This window comes from Acipenser ruthenus, chromosome 3 (assembly GCF_902713425.1).
Source record: "Acipenser ruthenus chromosome 3, fAciRut3.2 maternal haplotype, whole genome shotgun sequence".
Lineage (NCBI taxonomy): Eukaryota > Metazoa > Chordata > Actinopteri > Acipenseriformes > Acipenseridae > Acipenser > Acipenser ruthenus.
Genome location: NC_081191.1, coordinates 103,478,352 through 103,498,277, shown reverse-complemented (window position 1 = coordinate 103,498,277; position 19,926 = coordinate 103,478,352). Strand labels below are relative to the sequence as shown.

The following is a 19,926-nucleotide window of genomic DNA, read 5'->3' as shown; positions in this document are numbered from 1 at the left end:
CTTTACATTGTAGCAATAGCTAGAAGAACCTTTTGTCATAAGCACATTATTCACATAGATTACTGTCACCGTGTCTGTAGTGGGCTAAAGATCCATTCTCTTCATATACAAGTTCTTTAGAACCTCTGACAGCATCAGCGCAGATTATTATACTACACGTACTTTTTTAACTTGCTAATGACACATCACTTAACTACAATGTTTGAGAAAAACTTAAGAAACGCCACGATGAAGGGACATGATGGTGATGACTAATAGAGAGTTCACTGCTGATGGTGTTGGAGATCCTGGGTGGAGCCTTTACAAAAACAGTGTCTTGAATCCATTTGTAATTCCACAGCACAAGTTGTAAATCTGTGAGACAACTTACTCTGCTGGTAGACATCCAGCATTGCTTTGTACAGCAAGAACAGATAACTGTGGCAGGGAGAACAGTTCGTAAACATAACCAATTTTCTGTGAAGTCTAGTAAACTTTAGCATTTTAAATATGCAAACTGGATACAATTCTTCAGCAAAACGTTTGGTTTTGCCATTTCTTTAACACTGCTAAAATAAATAAGCTATTTGCTGCCACCTGCTGGACATTGACCAAAACTAAAGAAATTCTCTTCTGCACCTTGACATGTCTGTTACTGTGTGTTTACAAGTTATTTTGCCTTGAGGCTTTCTCCAGCCTGATTTAAAGGGGTATTAACAAAGGCCTAACAAAAAATAAAAAAAAATATTCACATCATAGCATAAAGTCCATTACCGTAAATCACAGATTTACCTGCATTGAGTATTCTCCTCAAATAGATACTTATATAGAGGAAAGGGAGTTTAAAATTTCAGTAGGAGTCCTAATACCTGTTCCACACAGAGTCAATGTACATTGCTGAGGCAGGTTAAAAGGACTTTACCAGAGTCAAAATGAAAAAAAAAGGTTGTGCTAATGAAAGGTAAGAAAACGTCTTGGTGGTTACCCCGGTAACGTACATCGAGGTAACACAATAATTCCTGTAAATTTTACCTGATGTTTTAATGCACTTGCCCATGGCTCATGTGACCCCTGTAATGCAGGGATACACTGGTCGTGCATTAATCAGCGATCTGTACATTGTATTCATAAAAACAATTAAACAAACATCCGTCATAATGTGAACATATTTTATATGGTAATTGAAATGTGTTCTCTATGAAGGTCCTTCGTACCAAATCAAGAAACAATGCAAACGTATCGTACAGCATAATCTCAAGGATGGTGCAATTTAGACCTGAAACTCAAAATAACTAAATATCTTGGTTCTTCACAACATAAAGACAGGTGTTATATTTAATACTGAGTAATCAAGCATATTTTTATTTGAGCAACCTTAAAAGCCTCAATTATATTGCACTTTGGCAATTAAAAAACAACACCTTAATGGAATTGAATATATTATGTGAATAACACCCCATGTGTCCTTTTAATTATTCCTACATGCACAAGGTGTTTTTAGCCAGTAACATTAAGCTTACTAAATTGGTGTCAATGGAGTTTTATAACTCTAGAATCATTGAAACTACAAAGCATAATAAATATAACTATTGTGTCAAAATCATTTCAAGGGCTATTTCTCCTGTTATTAAAGAGAAAAGTATTGTCAATGTGGTTTGCCCTTTGTGCTCTAAACCAGAGGTAAAAACAAGAAGTCACACAAAGGAAGCAATGGATTCCCATATGTATTCAAATGTTTTTGTGTTTTGTTTTTGCCTTTAATTTCCATTTCTCACCTAAAGTGTTTTCTGGTGTTGAAAGCTAGTATATATATATATATATATATATATATATATATATTGTCCGTACATATTTTAGCGGCTCCTTTTAAAAAGGTATCACCAAAAAAGTATTCATTTTTTAAAACCGTAAAACAGTCACATATTTTACCTTCTAGGCTTCCCTTTTATTTAATTGAACCACTGTCCTGAGCACATTCAAATTGAAGAGCTTGACACCCATGTGTTACAGTTAAATGATTAGACATGCTTACAGTCTTGAGTACATGATCATTTATTTTTGGAAATAATTGTATCCCGTTGGAAACAACGTTGCAACTGTAAATGTTGGAACAGTGTATTTCCTATATCAATAATAATGTGTTATTTGTGCTGGTGGGTATTTGTAATTGCCAATATTTTAATGTAATAAAATTGAGTTGTTTTATTAATGTGTATCTATAATAAAATGATGTAAAACAATTTTGGAAAATTAAAACGAAAAACAAATAAACACAAATAATTTCACGGGGCTCTCTCTCTCTCTCTCTCTCTCTCTCTCTCTCTCTCTCTATATATATATATATATATATATATATATATATTAAATATGATAAAATATTTTTCATACACATATAAATACATTATGTGAAAAAAAACATCTCATTCAACTGACTTTATGATGACCTATTTAATTTCACGTTTACATAAAAACATTTTAATAAATACAATGAAGGCTTGCAGATTTTCACAGGAATGTAAAGGGAAGGGTCTGCCTGTTTGAATTTGTGCCGAGTTACAATTTGTGTCATTTCAGAATGAATGCATATTTTCTAAAATTAGCAGTAGTTTAATACATACAATTGTAACACTAGTCTAGGAACTTATTAAAACTGTGTTTCTCCAAACAAAACTTTCTTTTTTAAATCCTTTAAATTACTTATTTATTAAAACATATTATTTTTGTCTGTATCTAGTAAAAAAGTATTTTTGCAGTAAAACTTTCAAAATAAAAACAATGCATGGTCATCATTATGCATGGTTTTCATTATACAATAACATACAACAAACACTTTTAGCCTACAATATAAACACCTTAAAATAATCCACTATAATTGATCTTCTTTCTTTCCATCATCTCTTTCACATGGAAAGGCCTGAAGCTCTTTCGCTATTCTTTCTCCAATGGCTCTGCTGCTTGCTGTTATCAATCTTCGGGACATTAAATCAAACGGTCCTCCTGCGAAACAAATGTGCGACAAATGTTACAACACTGGTTTTATGAGAAATGTTATTAAAATCTACTCTCAAAACATATCTTGTTGCCATAAAAAGTTTGCCATCGGGTATGATAACCTACATAGTCAACAGACTACATTCTGCCACTTACCAGTTACATCCATTACAACGCCTCCCGCTTCTGTAACTATGACTGCAGCTGCTGCCATGTCCCAGCAGTGGATCCCAATTTCGTAATAAGCATCTGCCCCGCCTGTGGCCACGAGGCACATGTTAACTGCGGCTGTGCCTACTGCTCGGATTCTGTATAAAATCAAAACATTTACGGTAGCTGCAAATATGCTGGTAATTAGTTAAGGTATTAATGCCATCTTCTGTATGTCTATGGTTTCAGGTTCCGTAAGTCTATGGTTTATTGTAATATTTATACATTAATATTACAATAAAACAGTTGGTACAGTATTAAATATGATAAAACATTTGTCATACACAAATTCATTATGTGAAAAAATCCATCCCATTCAAAAGCACAGCAACAGGGCAACTGACATTTTACTTGTATAACTGTTAAAAGTAAAATATTAAAAATATATAATTTTCCATTTAATACTAAGGCTTAACAGAAATACAAAAAAAACCCCAAAAAATAAATAAAAGTGTGCATGGAGAAAGCTTACCCGTGAACTGGAACGCACAAAAGCCGATCCATGTTTGCAAGAACCCTTCTCACAGTATCTGGGTTTCGATTGGAACCCAGTTCAGTAATTATAAGTGATTTAGTTATATCTAAAGAAAAATAAAATAAAAAGACTGAAAATATTAGTAAGAAACATCTGCTACAAATCAAGGATTACTGTATATCCTGGTAGATCTTCCATTCCAAGCACAAACTTTGTTTAAAAAATAAATAAATAAATAAATACAAATAAAACAATTCACCACATTTTAGGCCTTCTTTTCAGTCACATTTGTGAATGTGCAAAGGCGCCTTAAACTGCAAGTGTGAATGGGGTTACAAACCTAAATATGCGGCGGCCCTGGGCCGGCGCAATAGTGTGAACAGGGTCTTAGTTAGGAGCCCAACAAAGTAAGTATGTCAAGTTGTAAATATGAAATAAGATCAAAACTATCAGGGAAAAGTAGAGAACCTTGAACTACTCCTACAGTATGCACAAGTAAAACTGTCTGTGGGACAAACTTGAGCACATGCAGACAGGCACACCAAGTAACTGGCAACTGTGCTTCTGCTGGTAATAGATTACACCACAATTGGATAAGGAGACATGCATTCCCTGTTGCATATGAGGAGTGCTATTTGTAATCTGTAGCGCTACAATGTCAAACATAATTATACTCTAAAAAGATATAACTCTGTAGTTGTAAACTTGATATCGATGTGATACATGTCATACTGCCATATGAAGAGACGGATTGGATCAGATATTTTCTATCTACTGAAGGCTAGTTATACTTGAATTATTGTTATTTACTATATTTGATTAAAAAATATACATGCATAGTATAGGGTGCTGTGCAAGATACAAGCATGTTTTGAGGTGTGGATAAGTCTCCCTCTCCCTCTCCTTCATTTTTTTAATTGTTTTGCTGTGTCACCTTCTTGTCCGGAGACCTTTAGCTGCACTCCGTTGCAAAATGCTCCTCTCCCTTTTCTTGCAGTGTACATTTTGTCCTCCATGCAGCTGTAAACAACTCCAAATTCTAGCTAAAACAGAATACAAAAGGATTATTTACCCTTATTAAAGTGAGGTGGTTTTAGAATTGACAATTGACGAATAATTTCTAACTGGAAACAAAAAGTCATAGAGCAAAACCTTAGGGTGGAGGGTTTGGTAATTAGTTTGGGACTCTGCTTTCAAGAGAAAATACTTGTTATACACAGACAAGTGGACCAGTGAAACTGGACTGGAACCAACAAAACTCTCTGCCTTTTGTGTTTCATCACATCTGCCCTGTCTTACAGCAACCGTGGCTTTGTATTCAAGCTGCTGCTGGCCTGCGACCTTTGATACAATAACAATCTCACAGACTCCTGCTGGTGATTGCAGTTGTAAAAAGCGAAGACACAAAGGTGCACAGACAACCTCATCACTATTCCTAGCTCCACTGTTAAAGACCTCATCCTCAACCAACTTCTAAGGAACAGGTTCGATGAGCATAAACAGGTTCACATAACATTTCCATAGTCTGGGGTACCGCCTTCCCACACAAACTCAACACATCATTGAAAATCAACTCTGTCCAAATGATCAATAGGTCTAGTCTGGAAAATAAACTTATACAGGGACTTAGTATTGCACCGTATTGCAGTCTTTATTTGGTAGAATCGAGAACAATTATGCCACCTATTCATTCCGGTATTATACAGCTGGAATGCAAACATATACCACCCATCTTAAAGTTGGATTTAGTTCCTCTAGAAACAGTATAGGTACCTCTTTCTTGACAGCAAAGCCAATAGACACGGCTACAAATGGAAATCTACAAAAGAAAAAAATGACAATAACAAAACATATTTTGAACACAAGACCTTTAAGATTTCGGATCTTATCAAACCACTGAATGGAGCTGCCGGTCATTCTCTCTGGGTTGTGTCAAGCAAAATACAGGAATATTTCTGTAAATCCTCAAGCTTCAGCAGTACTTTCTAGATACACTGTATCACTCATACACACACACACACACACACAACATAATCTATATGGGAAAGCATTGAATTAACTACAAACTGTGACACAACATATATATTTTTAAAGTTACGGCACACTGTATCATCAGTATTTTAAATGTAACAGTATCAGTAGCAACAGCACATATCCATGTGTCAAGAGGAAAATCAATGGACCTGATTAATCGTATTATATTATGTGTAGAATGTTTACTCGAAAAGAATGAGCAAAAACCCTACAGAAAATAAGAATGGCTGTGACTGAAGCACCCTGAGCTATAAAAATAGCTTTACAATTCAACCTGGTATTTCAAATGTTGCGGTTCAATTCAAACCTGTGCACAAAGTTGGTTGTTCCATCAATGGGGTCGATAATCCAAGTGGGGTTGTCTGTTAGTATGCTAGATTCTCCTGCTGCCACAGACTCCTCTCCAATAAAACTAAAATATAACAAAACACAATTTCTCATAATCACCTGAACATACAAAATAAGAACACAAACTTTTTTACAATGATTCAGCATGCTACGTTACATCTTGGGTACTCAAGGTCAAGCATATATATAAATCAGTTTTTATTTTCAAGCGCACTTTAAGACCTAGATTCTGGTCATGAGGATTTTCATAACTCTGAACACAGTTACCTGTGAGTTACCTGTGAGTTGGAAATTTCTCTTTGATTGAAGATATAATCATCGACTCCACCTTCTGATCAGTCTCTGTTACCAGATCAGCTGGAGAACTTTTCAGCATTACGGACATACAGCCTTCATTTTTTAAAGCTTCTCGAACCACCTACAGAGGAATATATTAAACACAAGGTTACTGACAACTTTATTGGGAGCAAACTAAGAACTATAAATACAGTACAGTGTTTTTGTATTGTAAATATTATATTTTAAAATACCAGTAATAAAAACAAAGGCTGGCTTCCAGCAAACTGTGTATTTTATAAAGGTTAATCTTTAATTATATCGGTATGCTATCTTTATTAAAAACTGTTGTTTGAATATAAAGCTTGCTTAAAACCAGGCATGAAATGGAAGCACAAAAAGGAAAGTTTTTCACTCACTTCTCCAGCTTTTCTAGCAGCAGCCACTCCATGGTCCATACACTCTTCCCAAACATCTGACATTTTTCCTCAATTTATTCTTATGTGGAGCAGCTGTTGGCAAAAAAAAAATAAATAAATAAATTCAAAAATTCTCCTCTGACAATCTGAATAATAATAAAAAAATAAAAAAAACATTTTGTAATCCATAATTTAAAATCTCAGTACAGGTACTTCTTTATTTCTACTCAAACACTGACAAACAAAGCAAACAATGTTACACTGGCAATATGTTTTAGTAAAAAACAACCAAACAAATATTCAGTACCTTCTGGCACATGCCCTTGCATTGGTAATGCCATAGTTTGTTGTTGCAGTTGATCTCTTAACTCTTCATAAGATTAGCTCATTTAAATTAAGTAGATATAATGCCAAAGGGTCTTTAGACAAATATAAAAACAAGTAACTTATTTGGTTTCAAATGTTTTCATCTGTTCTAAACAAAACTGTTATTTATGGTATATAGGTTTAAAATGAGTAGGAAGTGGTCAAGCAGTTCCAACTGCAACTCTGAAACACCTGTTGTAATATTTGTATTACTTAATTAATGTATTTTGTAAAATTAAAGGAAGTAGACATTTTCATGAACAAAACTGAAGAATCCCCGATGGCACAGGGTAAGGAATTCAAAAGCAAAATGAATATATTGAAAAATAAGTCTTTTTTCTGTTAGACAGCAAGGTGATTAGTATCAATGTCTAAAAGCACAAAAAGCCCTAACAAGGCATCAAAACAACATGTTTACTATAACTAGCGTCAGAAACCTGAACTGAGCTTCAAATGCATCAGCCAAGCATCAAGTTTCCTATTAGTCCCAAAACACACAGAACAATACCAAAGTGTCAACAAAAGTGGGTGATAATATTCTTCAACTGAACCTTGGATACCAAAGAAATTAGACTTTAATAAACAGCATGTGCATCATTAAAGGACCACCGTTATTTTAATCAAGTCAGCGTGTACAATAATTTAACCGGTTGGTTATTTACCAAATGTATGACATTTGGGGGGAATCTGAAAATGTGAAAACATTTGTAACATAACACACATGCAATTCCAGCAGTCTTGTAGAGCATTCATTTCTTTCTATGCTTCTGCTCTGGTTGTCTGTCAAAATGTGTATGGTGTATTATCTTAGCAAATCAATAAATCCCAGGTCCTTTTATGGAGTATTTTACATAATTCCATTTTCCTCAAATCTGCAAACCGAAACCTCATGTTACAGTTGTGTTTAATAAATCACAGATTTCTATAAATGTTTTAGGGTACCAATCATTATCTTCAGGTTGTTGTAGCATTTTGGTTGATGCACTGTGTTTCAGCTATACAGGGATAGGCCTACCTAGACAAATTAAAAATCAACCCCAAGAACTTCCTGGGGACTCTTTCACAGTGGTTTATTCTGGATTGATATTTTGTATTGGTTGGATATCTTTTGGTACCTGTCCTAGTGCTGCGCGGGTAGCAATCTCCTCTAGTGTCCGCACACACTCCATCCGATACTTATTCAGATGTGGTCAGTAAATTTCCCAAATACTCAACAGCGGAGATTGTCTAACGGTCGCAGAATTCCTCTGGTAACTGTTCAAACCATGTCATGTATTTTTTGTAAGAAGGTTGACTATCAATGATGCACAATACCTTTTCATGATTATGACACTGTGTGGTTCTGGTTGCTATGGCAAAGGAATGAACTCTTTCTTAACTGTCTTTCCACATTTTCCTCCTTTCTTTGCGACGCTAGACATTTCGCTGTTGGGATTCATAATAAAATGTGTTGGGTTGAAGTCATCCTTGAAGTTGCTTTTATTCACTTCCCCTCGCCAAGCTACAGTGTTCCTGTTGTCAAGGACAGAGCACACATTCTCCTCGATGCCTGGAGGAATGAAGAACCCACTTGGTTCCTCTACTTGGTCAGGACCGAGGAATCCTCCTGTAAGTTTGCCAGACTGCATTGATGATCTTGAGACTTGCAATGTGAATGAGGGGAAATGTCAAAGATTTCTGTGATTGTTGGCAAAGCATGTCTAACAGTTTTGGTGCTATTAGGGAAACCTGGTGATGCCTCTCACTGTTTCTGAAAAATATGTAAATAAATTGGCTGTAAAACTATGTTTAAACATTTTGCTTAATAATCCTATCATAGAAAATGCACTGTTAACTCAGTCTATATTTTACTTTTACATTTATATGACATTTTACATTGATTTTGACTTTATCTTGTATTATCTTATCTATAACAAAAACATTGTCAATGTAAAAAAAAACAAGTTAGAAAAACGCAACAGCAGTTTAAAGTGGTGATATCAAACACAAAAGCCCAAGTTAGGAGAAGCAATTGGGGTAACCTTGTCAAGCATCAAGCAAATAGGCACAATTGAAAAGATGCTGGGGCCCAACATTCACACAATTGTTGCTTCTAACTTGGCGCCTTTTTTGATCCTTTAAAGTGGATTGAGAATGCTGGTAGTTTCTGAAATGGATTATGCATTCCAACTATACATTTGCATTTTTTTTAAAGCCAAAGAACGGTTCTTACATTGTGCCGTTCAATTTTTAGTAACACTTGTATGTTTTTTTCAAGTTGAATGTCAACAGTTTGCCGTCACAGATTAACCTAAATACTGTTGTCTCAACACAAGATGCCTACAACACAGATATGTATGAGGACCATTGAAAACCACATCATTCATAGTTTCTGTTCATTCATTATTCTCTGAACAGAATGTATTACAACTGACCAGTAACAGCCCCTTTTAAATACCTCAATTGCATAATATTTACATGACCAAAGAATTTCACGTGTACAAAAACAGACAAGTAGAAATGAAATAATCAGCTCTAAAAAGATATGATATCGACAGAAAACAGCCAGGTTGCGAAAATAAAATAAATAAATAACTAAATAAATAAATAAATAAATAAATAACTCACTCAAGTAAAAGACCGACTCAAAAAAGAGAAATCTTAATAAAGATGTGATAGATTTGTTGGTCAAATATCAATTTTTCTTTTTACAACCAGAAGTCAATAATAATTAAAGAAACACTTATTTTGTATGCTTTATTTTAAAAACCTGCATTGATGGTATTTAAAGGTATATAATGTTTCATAACACAGTAGTTATGAACATTACTTGTTTGTTGACAGCAAATCCTATAGCAACTGCCACAAATGGGAACCTATGAAGAAAAGAAAACATAACAGCTGAAGTTACAAAGATCCCTGCTTATGCAGGTAAGCAGCCTCCACTACAATATATACAAATGTGTCTTAATTCTCTTTCCCACTCCTCAGCGAGGTACAGTGAGTGGGTAGTAGACAGGGTGGTGGACTGCAGCCTTCCGCCCCAGGGAAAAGAGCTGGTGGGGAGGTGGAGGTCACATGGAAAACAGAAGACAGGTACAGGTGAGTACAGTATTTATAACACATGTTGGGCTGCAGAAGTGATATGATTGAAGTAGTTAATTAAAGGCTGGGCTTCAAAATCAAGCTTGTTATCGTGTCAGCCTGTTTTGTTTACAGAAGAAACCATAATCGTGTTAAAATAATTTAGATTGTAAAGTTATGATGTTTAAATCATATTTGTCTGTAATATCAGTTCAATTCATTTTAGGAAAACAAATTAACCAGGGGTGCAAATTTAGTGATATGGCGCTAGATTCTAGCACCAGGGTACCTCATATAGCGCCAGTGCCGCCAGTGTTTTAAAAAATGTTTTACTGCTTAGCAACCATAGATGATGATAGTTTCTTATTGGGTTTGGACTACTCACATGACCCACCCACACTTATCCACATATACAAGAGAGAAGGTTTGTGTCATGTGGGAAGTTTAACTGCACTACAAACTCATAGAAGAGTGGGGGAGGGGGCTTGATTAGGGCGGGGTTTGATAATTTTACACCAGTAGGCTCTCTGGTGCTAAAACTTTGAAAACAGTTTAGCACCAATTTTCAAAATAAGTTGCCCCCTCCCCCTGTTAACACTGATATAAACACCAAAAGAACACAGGAGACTTGTATTCATTTTGCATTTCACACCAAAACTCCAGAAGTTCTCAAAGAGAACACTTATTCTAACATTTTTCTCAAAATTAAAAAAAGATGAATCAATAAACTTTTCAATTAACAAGATTCCGTTTGGCAGAGCATTCCAATGTTACCTTTCATCAAAGCAATCAGTAATCAGTCAGTTCTACTTCAAAACATCGATGAAGAATTTAATGAGTAATCACTAGTTTTTGTTTCAACAAACTTACACAACTTCATCTAACAACATTTTATTTCCCATACATAACACATGCAAATCTCACTGTTTAATTAATGATAACTACAGTTTGGCACAGGCCAATGGACAAATCACTTTGGAGCAGTTTGGGTTCACCTTCATCAACTATATCTGCTGAAGACGCGGCACTATTCACCTTACTGATGTGGGCATGCCCTAGCACCATTGAGGGAGATGTCCAGTATGTTCATATGACTGCAAGAGACAAAGTGTGCACTGACACTTCTCTTGAGTAAAGGTTGTGCTGTGTGTCATTTCAGCTAACAAAATAAATAGGTTTAGCCCACAACATTGTTCAGCGTCAAAATTCAAATACACTTAGTACTTTACCTGGCAACACTCCATCATCAAAATCATGTCAATCAAAAAATATATATTTTTTTCTCACTGAACTTTTAGAAAGAAGTCTCTTTTTAAAAATAGACATTTAGAAAAAAATAGGTAGAAAATTGCCTGTGAGTTGGAGATTTCTCTCAGATTGAAGATATAATCATTGACCACCTTTTGATCAGTTTCTGTTACCTGATCTACCAGGTAACTTTTTGACATCCCCGCCACAGATAAGAAAAACTAGAGCTGCTAAATTGCTACACTTGAAATACATTTTTATTTTGACCCCAAACTCAATACAGAGCATCTCAATGGTAAATGTGCACCAGTACTGTGGCATTCAATGAGTAAAATAAATATATATATATATATATATATATATATATATATATATATATATATATATATATATATATATATTTTTTTATTACTATTATTTTTACAAAAGACATCTTCTACAGTATTAAGGTCCCTGAGGAATATAAAGGGTGCTGTTGTTACACAATTTGAGCGTCAGCGACATACAGCAGGTATGAAAAGTAGCTTCTTGTTCATAGAATACTAGGCTGGTAAGAACGCCAAACCAGGTGGCCTCAACAAACAGCAATTTAGTTTAATAAATAATTAATAATTCAAATGACAGTTTTTTTTTGTGTGTGTGTATCAATACAGTGGGATAAAATGTTCCTATTACTACCATTTGTTAGTCTGTCATGTGAGGAGGTGCACATTTACAAATAATGTATGCCAGACCCCTTATACAAGTGTATTGCGGTATACAGCATGGTAAAAGGACAGAACATGTGCGCGTTCAACAACACTTTCATGATTGATGTCATCTTATCATGGGCAGGGCCAAAGAAGCTAAGTCAGCCAAGATGATCCCCATCATAACAAAACACAATTGAGAAGTATGTAAGAGTATGTCAAGTACGTTAACACTGGGGGCTCCCGAGTGGCGCATCCAGTAAAGGCGCTCCTCGCAGGATGTGCCCTATAGCCTGGAGATCGCAGGTTCGAATCCAGGCTATGTCACAGCTGACCGTGACCGAGAGTTCCTAGGGGGCGGCGCACAATTGGCTGAGCGTTGCCCGGGTAGGGAGGACTTAGGTCGGCAGGGGAATCCACGGCTCACCGCGCATCAGCGACCCCTGTGGCCGATAGGGCGCCTGTGGCTCTGCAGCGGAGCCGCCAGATCTGTGTTGTCCTCCGGCACTATAGGTCTGGTGGCATTGCTGTGGATCTGCAGTGCGAAAAATGACGGCTTGGAAGGAGCACGTTTCGGAGGACGCGTGTTCCAGCCTCCGTTTCCCGAGTCGGCGGGGGGGTTGCGAGTGGTGAGCCGGGGATACAGATAATAATTGGGCATGCTAAATTGGGGTGAAAACCGGGGTAAAAATAATTGGCAACGACTAAATTAAAAAAAAAAAAAAAAAAAAAAGTATGTTAACACTTAGAACACATTCACGCAGTTCTGCAATCACTATCTCTGATGACTGGCCAGATGTCCTGTACTGGAAGTCTGGTTGTACTGGTGGTCATATCAGTAAGATAGCAGTTACAGATTTACTAACACATGGTGTTTTCTATAGCTAATCTATGCTGTGGTGTGAGTAATTATAATGCTTGAATAAAGTAAACCTTTTTTCTCATTTACTGAAGAATGAATGTTTGTCAGTCACAATGTTCTGCAAACTTGGCTGCTACATGTTGGTTATGTGTCATTGGATTCAGGATCATGGGAGGCCAACAACATTTAAATAATGACATCAGAATGGCCACACAGTGGATTCTCACACTAAAAAAGCTTGCCAGTGGTGTACATATATATTGTCTTTTTAATAATGAACAGTCTGTATAAAGTACTTTACATGTTGGAATTATGCATCTTTTGAAAAAGACAACTTTTATGAAAAATATAGCTTCCCCCCAGGGGTTTACTGGTACTGGTACCACAGATTAATAATACATTGAACAAGATGAGCTGTGAATTTATTTGAAGGTAGACCTTTCTTTTTTTATATACTTTTTTCTTATACTGTAGAACATGAAAAGCAGCAGGATTTCACAACAAGTGCTCATGGCCACAACGATAAAGTCGTCAAATCCGCCTCTTCCTGCGAGAGAGAGAGCTGCAGGATTGCCAGTGCCAAGAGCCTGTTTTGCATTCCAGTCTCAATGGCAACAGTTCGACAGACCGGAAAAGGCAATTTTAGACACTTGGCACAAAAGTAGCCAACATTGAGGAAATAGAATACAAATTAGCAGCAAGCCTTTATTGATTCCTTGAATAAATGCAGTTCCCATTTTAAAACCAATATAAAATGAAATAGCGATTAAAATGACAGTGAATGGCTTTTCAAAGCCCACAAAAGCTTTAGCTACTCTGGGAAAGCACTGCTTAATTAATATTCCAAGTGATACCGGAATAACAATAGATACAACAGTAATAACCATTTTATCAAAAGGGATGTGCAATGAACTCAATAGTCCTAACACCTGGATATATATCATTGCAGTTATTGGTATTACAGCAATAGCGATAATTGTTGACACGAATGTCATTGAGATTTCTATCCAGCAGCACAGCAAAAAGGTACCCACCACCTCCACCCGGACAGGAGCAGGTTATAATCAATCCAACTGACAAAGCTTGATCAAGCCCAAATACTCGAGTCAGTAAATATCCATAGAGGGGCGTTAGGGTAAACTGTATAAAAGTTCCAGGCACAACAGGTGACGGTCTTTTCCACAAACTGCATCGTGTTTCTAGCTCAATTTTGCAGCCAAAGGCACATTTATTTATAAGTATCATTGACAGAATCATCAGAAAAGCAAAGCAAGGAAAATGTTTAATGGAATATTTTGTATTCACATAAAGGATTGCTACCCAATACCTTAAAATACATGCTCTTCGCTTTATTAACACCACCACCACCGTTTTGCAGTCGTTTTGATTTATTCCAGATACATCCCAATAGGGAAAATATGGATGAAGTAAAAAGGTGTCAGCTACACTACACCCTCCTCTTCTCATTTTCAAGTACTTTATTATGGCTGTGTGTTAAACTCAAATTCTTCACCATCTGATAATAAATACATTTTTAAAAATTGCTTTTATTAACTTGACATATTTCTCATACAGGCCTGTATGTAGCAGTTACTCCTCCTAATTATACACCTTTAAATAGCTCTTAACTGACAGAAGCCATTCCAGTTGGGACCTCAGCCATTGTGTATTTTACAACTAACCTTTACTTTCTATACTGTACTCCGCTATCAAGGGGAAATGTCCAGCACAGAGAGCACATGTCACTTTACTTACATAGAGGACTGACAGAATTCACTAAGAAAGAAATATTTAAAACGTATAAAAAATATTTTTAAAACGAAATTACAAACAGTAAAGGGAAGTGAAAATAATAGAGAAGCTAATTGTTTTAAAACCTTTAAATTAGGCTGTAGCTTCACACATAACACTTCTAAATACACCCACACAACATGCTTCACATTGCTTTTCACTCACCCGACAATCAAATTATTATTATTATTATTACATAACCCCCTTTCATACATGAACTACCAAACCTAACAAAGGAAACACAAACCAATGAATACTGCAGCAGTCACTGTTGCATTACACTAAACTACTGATGTCTGCATGCATACTGTATGCATATTTAGAATTTATTTCTAAATACAATACAGTATGCAATATAAAAATAACTACACCACCTAGTGGACTGATTTTTTCCTCTGAACTAAACACCAACTTAAGTGATCTTAATCCTTCTGCTCCTCACTTACCACACACTCCCCATCCAGTACACTACATTTATGTACTAAGAAAAAAAAAAGTACAATCAAAACAGTATTTTAATAAATTGTGAAATGAAAGAAAAAAATCTGTTGTAAATGTGTCCATGAACATTTTTAAAATGCAAGAGTTTTTTTTTTTGTTTTGTTTCATTAAGGGCTGCCAAAATAGGAATTCACATCATCTACCCCTTTACAGTCATTGTCTAGGTATTCCAAAATGACATTTCCACCATTATAGAGAGGACACTCAGTGTTGCACACCCATGATTCTAAGGTACTGTCCATTTGTAATGCTTCACCCGAGAGAGGATGGCACAATCTCAGTTTCTGCAAAACAAACAAAATGAGGACATTGTAATTGCTTCAGATAGTAAAACAATAGAAGGATTGGTGGAGAGGATAAACGTGCACATTAATTCTGTAATATAAAACAATAAAATGAGCTGAAAACTAATAAAATAAATACACTGGGTAGAATTTTTTCTCATAGTGAAAGCAGTTTGATAACTTTTGACTTGGCTATGAATATGGGTGATGCTGGTTATGTTAAAGGGTACATCAGCACTACATGAAAGATAACACATAAACTATCCCACCTTGCTGTTCCAAACGTATTTGGTCATTGTACAATAGTCTGTATGCGCCCAAACATCTGCATAATGCCACACTGCTTTGTCCAAAATCACTGTTCTCAAGCATCTCTTCTGAGCCAAAAAAACATGACTTCCACATGTACCCTCACATGTGCTCTGAAACATACTGGCGCATGCCCAGTGAAGCGTTGTATAAGTTAAATTACCTCCGTGTGGAAACACACTAGTCTGTGTGACAAACATGGGCTGTCTGATTTTCCATAAGGAAGGAACCTGTACCTGCTTTCATTTTGTGTAGTTGACATCTTTCACACTGTACATGTTTCCTTCACAAGTTATATTTTGATGTATTATTATGATTAATATTAAATTTAATAAAAAATAATAATATATATATATATTATATATATATATATATATATATATATATATATATATATAAAATGAGGTCTTTGAGGATGATCTGACCTAAAAAAAATGAATATTGCATGTTTTCATCCTTTGTATTTGTTTTTCATTTGCATTTCCTGACACAACACATGCACAATCATCTACACACCGTTGAGTGGGAAAGTCGAATTCGGACACAAATTCCATCTCCTATAAGTTCCTTCCTTATGGAAAATCAGACGGCCAATGTTTGTCACACAGACTAGTGTGTTTCCACACGGAGGTAGTATAGCTTATACAACGCTTCATTGGGCATGTGCCAGTATGTTTCAGAGCACATGTGAGGGTACATGCGGAAGTCATGTTTTTTTGGCTCAGAAGAGATGCTTGAGACCAGTGATTGTGGACTTAGCAGTGTGGCATTATGCAGCTGTTTGGGCGCATATGGATTACTATACAATGACCAAATAAATTTGGAACAGCAAAATGGGATAGTTTATGCTGTATCTTTCATGTAGTGCTGATGTACCTTTTAAATGCACTGATTTAATGTTACGCTTGGAGTATGCTTATAAAACAAGGTATTGATTTGATTTGGAAAAAGTGGGAACATACCTATAGTTTTGTGGAATAGACATTTGTGAAAGTTTAACAAAAAATCTTTCCTCACTTCAAGATTTTGTCAAGGCACTGTTTATCGTAACAAGACAGAACAGATATAGTTACCTTGGCTGTTAGTATGTTATTGTTATTTTTGAGATTTGCCAGCGATGCTGCATAATCCACCACTTTGCCAACACTCCACTTTGAACAGAAGAATATGGGTTTACTTTTCTCTGTGCCTCCTTTTGGCAAGAACACTTGAAAATAAGTTCTTTCAGTCTGCAGTGGAAAAAAATAGATTTCATTAAGGGATAATAGCCTTGCTATAGCATGTTATGAGGCAATAATACAACTCATGAGTCAATAAAGCTGGAGGACTTTTTTATAGTTACTAATTTATTTACCTTTGTCATTTACTATTATAGTCCACTGAAAGAGCAAGACTCAAGCATCTGAGTGAAGCATGAGTTGCAATGGTTTTAGTAAAGGTCTCATCTGAACTGTGCTCTGTTTGATGTTCCATTATTGAGGTAATAACAGAATGGCTGACCTTCATAGAAAACAATGGGAGAGCTGTGTCTGGTAGTTGTGAAATCTTTAATACTTTTTGTCTGGAATTTCAATACATTTGCAGAATAACTACACCATCTAGTGGGCACGCTTTTTCCTTTGAACTAAACACCAATTCAAGTGATCTTCTTCTAATAATTGTATTCCCTTACCACACACTTTCCATTATTATTGTACAATAATAACTTTAAAATACCTTCTGGCCATAAATTAATGTTCTGGTTTGTTTGTTATTAGTTTTGTTACATTAGCAGTAACATTTTCCTTTCACCAGTAATGGTGCAAATTGTATTTGCCTTGGGTAAGGTGGTCCAAGATTGGTTTTAACATTAGGTGTAAAAAAACTTGTGTTGTTTGATACTAGTTTTGTAAAATTAGCTGTTTTATTTTTCTTTCACACACCAACACATTAAAAATCAGACCCATAGTGCACACATTGCCCTGTCAACTCCCAGAGGATGGCTCCTCTACAGCACTGTACATATTCACAGGCAAACTGGTGTCAAAAAGTGGACATTGCAGCTGCTTATTCCACACCTCATCTGTGGACATTGCAGCTGCTTATTCCACACCTCATCTGTGGACATTGCAGCTGCTTATTCCACACCTCATCTGTGGACATTGCAGCTGCTTATTCCACACCTCATCTGTGGACATTGCAGCTGCTTATTCCACACCTCATCTGTGGACAGGACTTCATAACATAACAAGGGATACAATTAAATTAAGAAATACCTGTGGTAATGATTTATCTCCAACTGCATGCAATTTCAGTTTCATCAGTGCAACCTTCGCAGCAGTTTCACTATTTTTTGCACCTCTTCTACCTCTGGCTGGAGCAGATTTCTTTGATTCTGTAAAGTAACACAATGTATAATGGCTTGCGATATGGAAGTATGGGTTAAGAAAAAACATAAAATCAAAGTCAAGAAACACTTTTAAACCACAATTTTCTTTTCCTCGATTGAGTGATTCTTAATTTATAATACTGTTTTAAAATAAATAAAAGCAAAGTACAACTATCAAGACCTTATGCACAACATAAGGATTTTTTTTTTGTACAGCAGACACACCCTTTCATTCTTGACATCTTAATATTAAAACAAAACGCAATACTAACCTACGATTTCTTTGACAAGTTGCTGTGTGGAGGCCATGCGTGGTTTGGGAACCTCCAGCTTCTCACACTCATGGGCATCTTGATGACGATGGCTGTAAAATGCAAAAAAGACAATTTAGAGGATTTCAAACCACTGGCTGGCTAGAACTAGTTGTGTTCATATTAGCTATACTTACGCTAGGCAGAAATGTTTCTCACAATGTGTGCAGACAACTGGCAACAGCTCTTTCCCATTGCACCCATGGTATGTGCATGGATAGGATGTACAGGTGTTCCCTCCACACTTCACGGTTTCCTTTTTTACATTGACCTACATAAAAAAGAAGTTTTTTTTTACAGAGAAAACACCAGTAATTATATACTCTTTCATTTATGCATTTTATTCAGTACACATTTTAGTATAACCGTTAACATGTTGATAAGTTGCAGTGCTGAGTTTTACCAAATGTCTTAACTTGGATATTGTGAGTCCACAGTGAAACTGTATTTATCAAGTTCACTGTTAAACAAACAGACTCGTGTATAAATTATTTTAGAGGGCAACATATCTTAACGAAATTGTGCAAAGGGCTGTTCAACTACAATGCAATTGCAAACACACCTGAAAAATCCATACCTAATTAATACCTAATTTTTAAAACTGAAGGCACGAGCAGCTGCCATATTCATGCAGAAATATGTTAACAGGTCAGCAGTGTCCCCTTCTACAGTAAACACTTTTGAGTAGCACAGCATTATAATCACCGACATATGCCTACCTCAGAACAGGAGTGAGAGTCTCTTCTTCGGTGTTCGACACTTAAAAAACACACAACATAATTACTGGAACGTGGATTGCTCTGATTGTGTGCGTGTATTATTATTTTTTTCCCCATCAAAAAAGGGCTTACCAGAAAACCTCTGAACAGCCATCACAAATAAATGGCAGAAAATCTGAAAATAAACAGATGATATTACAGCCACTCACAACACAGAATAGGTTTAGGCTTTTTTAAAAAAAAACACACATAACGTATATATTTTCTTTCTACAGTATCTTTGTTTGCCAAGTTTTTTTTTCATAGTTTGGAATAAATAACTTCATATTCTACTATAAAAGTATCACAAATCCTTGAATGCAACTTTGCTGCACATCATTGCTTAACACCAAAAAATGTCAGATTCCCATATTTGTTAGCAAGCAACCTTCTCTTATCATACACAATGAGCAATGTTACTTTTTTTCACCCGATATTAATTGTCAGTTTTAAAGGAATTAGATGGATAGTTTTACCCTTTTGTTTACAGTCCTCCACAACACAGTGTTTGCCTATATCCAGTTCAGCCATGTTTGTTTTCAACTTTCACCTTTGAAATATGACCCACTTCCATCACCATGACGTAACGGCAGGGATCAAGTAAATACTGATGTTCACATGCAAGAAAACCCCCTTCCCCCCCC

At 35.9% G+C, this 19,926-nt stretch overlaps 3 protein-coding genes across 3 annotated transcripts; all 3 read right to left on the bottom strand.

The window, feature by feature from the left end:
* Nucleotides 1-2,408: 2,408 nt before the first annotated feature.
* Nucleotides 2,409-8,854, bottom strand: LOC117394168 (inositol monophosphatase 1-like). The gene is made up of 9 exons (XM_059020351.1): nucleotides 8,413-8,854; nucleotides 6,733-6,825; nucleotides 6,316-6,455; nucleotides 5,997-6,101; nucleotides 5,429-5,474; nucleotides 4,590-4,698; nucleotides 3,653-3,761; nucleotides 3,127-3,278; nucleotides 2,409-2,976 (listed from the first exon to the last, which is right to left on the bottom strand). Exons 2-9 carry the CDS (start codon nucleotides 6,793-6,795, stop codon nucleotides 2,846-2,848), a joined length of 855 nt encoding a protein of 284 aa, XP_058876334.1. The 5' UTR covers nucleotides 6,796-6,825; nucleotides 8,413-8,854; the 3' UTR covers nucleotides 2,409-2,845.
* Nucleotides 8,855-12,851: 3,997 nt separating this feature from the next.
* LOC117435605 (sodium/bile acid cotransporter 5-like) lies at nucleotides 12,852-14,427 on the bottom strand. Its single transcript, XM_034058928.3, is given in 4 exon segments — nucleotides 12,852-13,480; nucleotides 13,483-13,626; nucleotides 13,628-13,965; nucleotides 13,967-14,427. Coding segments are annotated over 4 exon segments (831 nt in total). The 5' UTR covers nucleotides 14,218-14,427; the 3' UTR covers nucleotides 12,852-13,382.
* Nucleotides 14,165-19,864, bottom strand: LOC117435604 (AN1-type zinc finger protein 1-like). Its single transcript, XM_034058927.3, has 8 exons — nucleotides 19,759-19,864; nucleotides 19,376-19,418; nucleotides 19,244-19,283; nucleotides 18,662-18,795; nucleotides 18,486-18,577; nucleotides 18,101-18,219; nucleotides 16,919-17,074; nucleotides 14,165-15,536 (listed from the first exon to the last, which is right to left on the bottom strand). Exons 1-8 carry the CDS (start codon nucleotides 19,811-19,813, stop codon nucleotides 15,360-15,362), a joined length of 816 nt encoding a protein of 271 aa, XP_033914818.3. The 5' UTR covers nucleotides 19,814-19,864; the 3' UTR covers nucleotides 14,165-15,359.
* Between the last annotated feature and the right edge of the window lie 62 nt (nucleotides 19,865-19,926).

Bases quoted from the DNA above. Each gene is read 5' to 3' on its own strand.
- LOC117435604 (XM_034058927.3), bottom strand. From the start codon at position 19,813: ATGGCTGAACTGGATATAGGCAAACACTGTGTTGTGGAGGACTGTAAA. The intron at 18,796-19,243 runs GTAGGCATATGT...TTTTTTATGTAG, and splicing joins ACTCTCACTCCTGTTCTGAG to GTCAATGTAAAAAAGGAAAC. The intron at 17,075-18,100 runs GTATTTCTTAAT...TTTCCACTGCAG, and splicing joins GAGATAAATCATTACCACAG to ACTGAAAGAACTTATTTTCA.
- LOC117394168 (XM_059020351.1), bottom strand. From the start codon at position 6,795: ATGTCAGATGTTTGGGAAGAGTGTATGGACCATGGAGTGGCTGCTGCT. The intron at 6,102-6,315 runs GTAACTCACAGG...GTTATATTTTAG, and splicing joins GAGAAATTTCCAACTCACAG to TTTTATTGGAGAGGAGTCTG. The intron at 5,475-5,996 runs GTTTGAATTGAA...TTTCTTTTGTAG, and splicing joins ACAACCAACTTTGTGCACAG to ATTTCCATTTGTAGCCGTGT.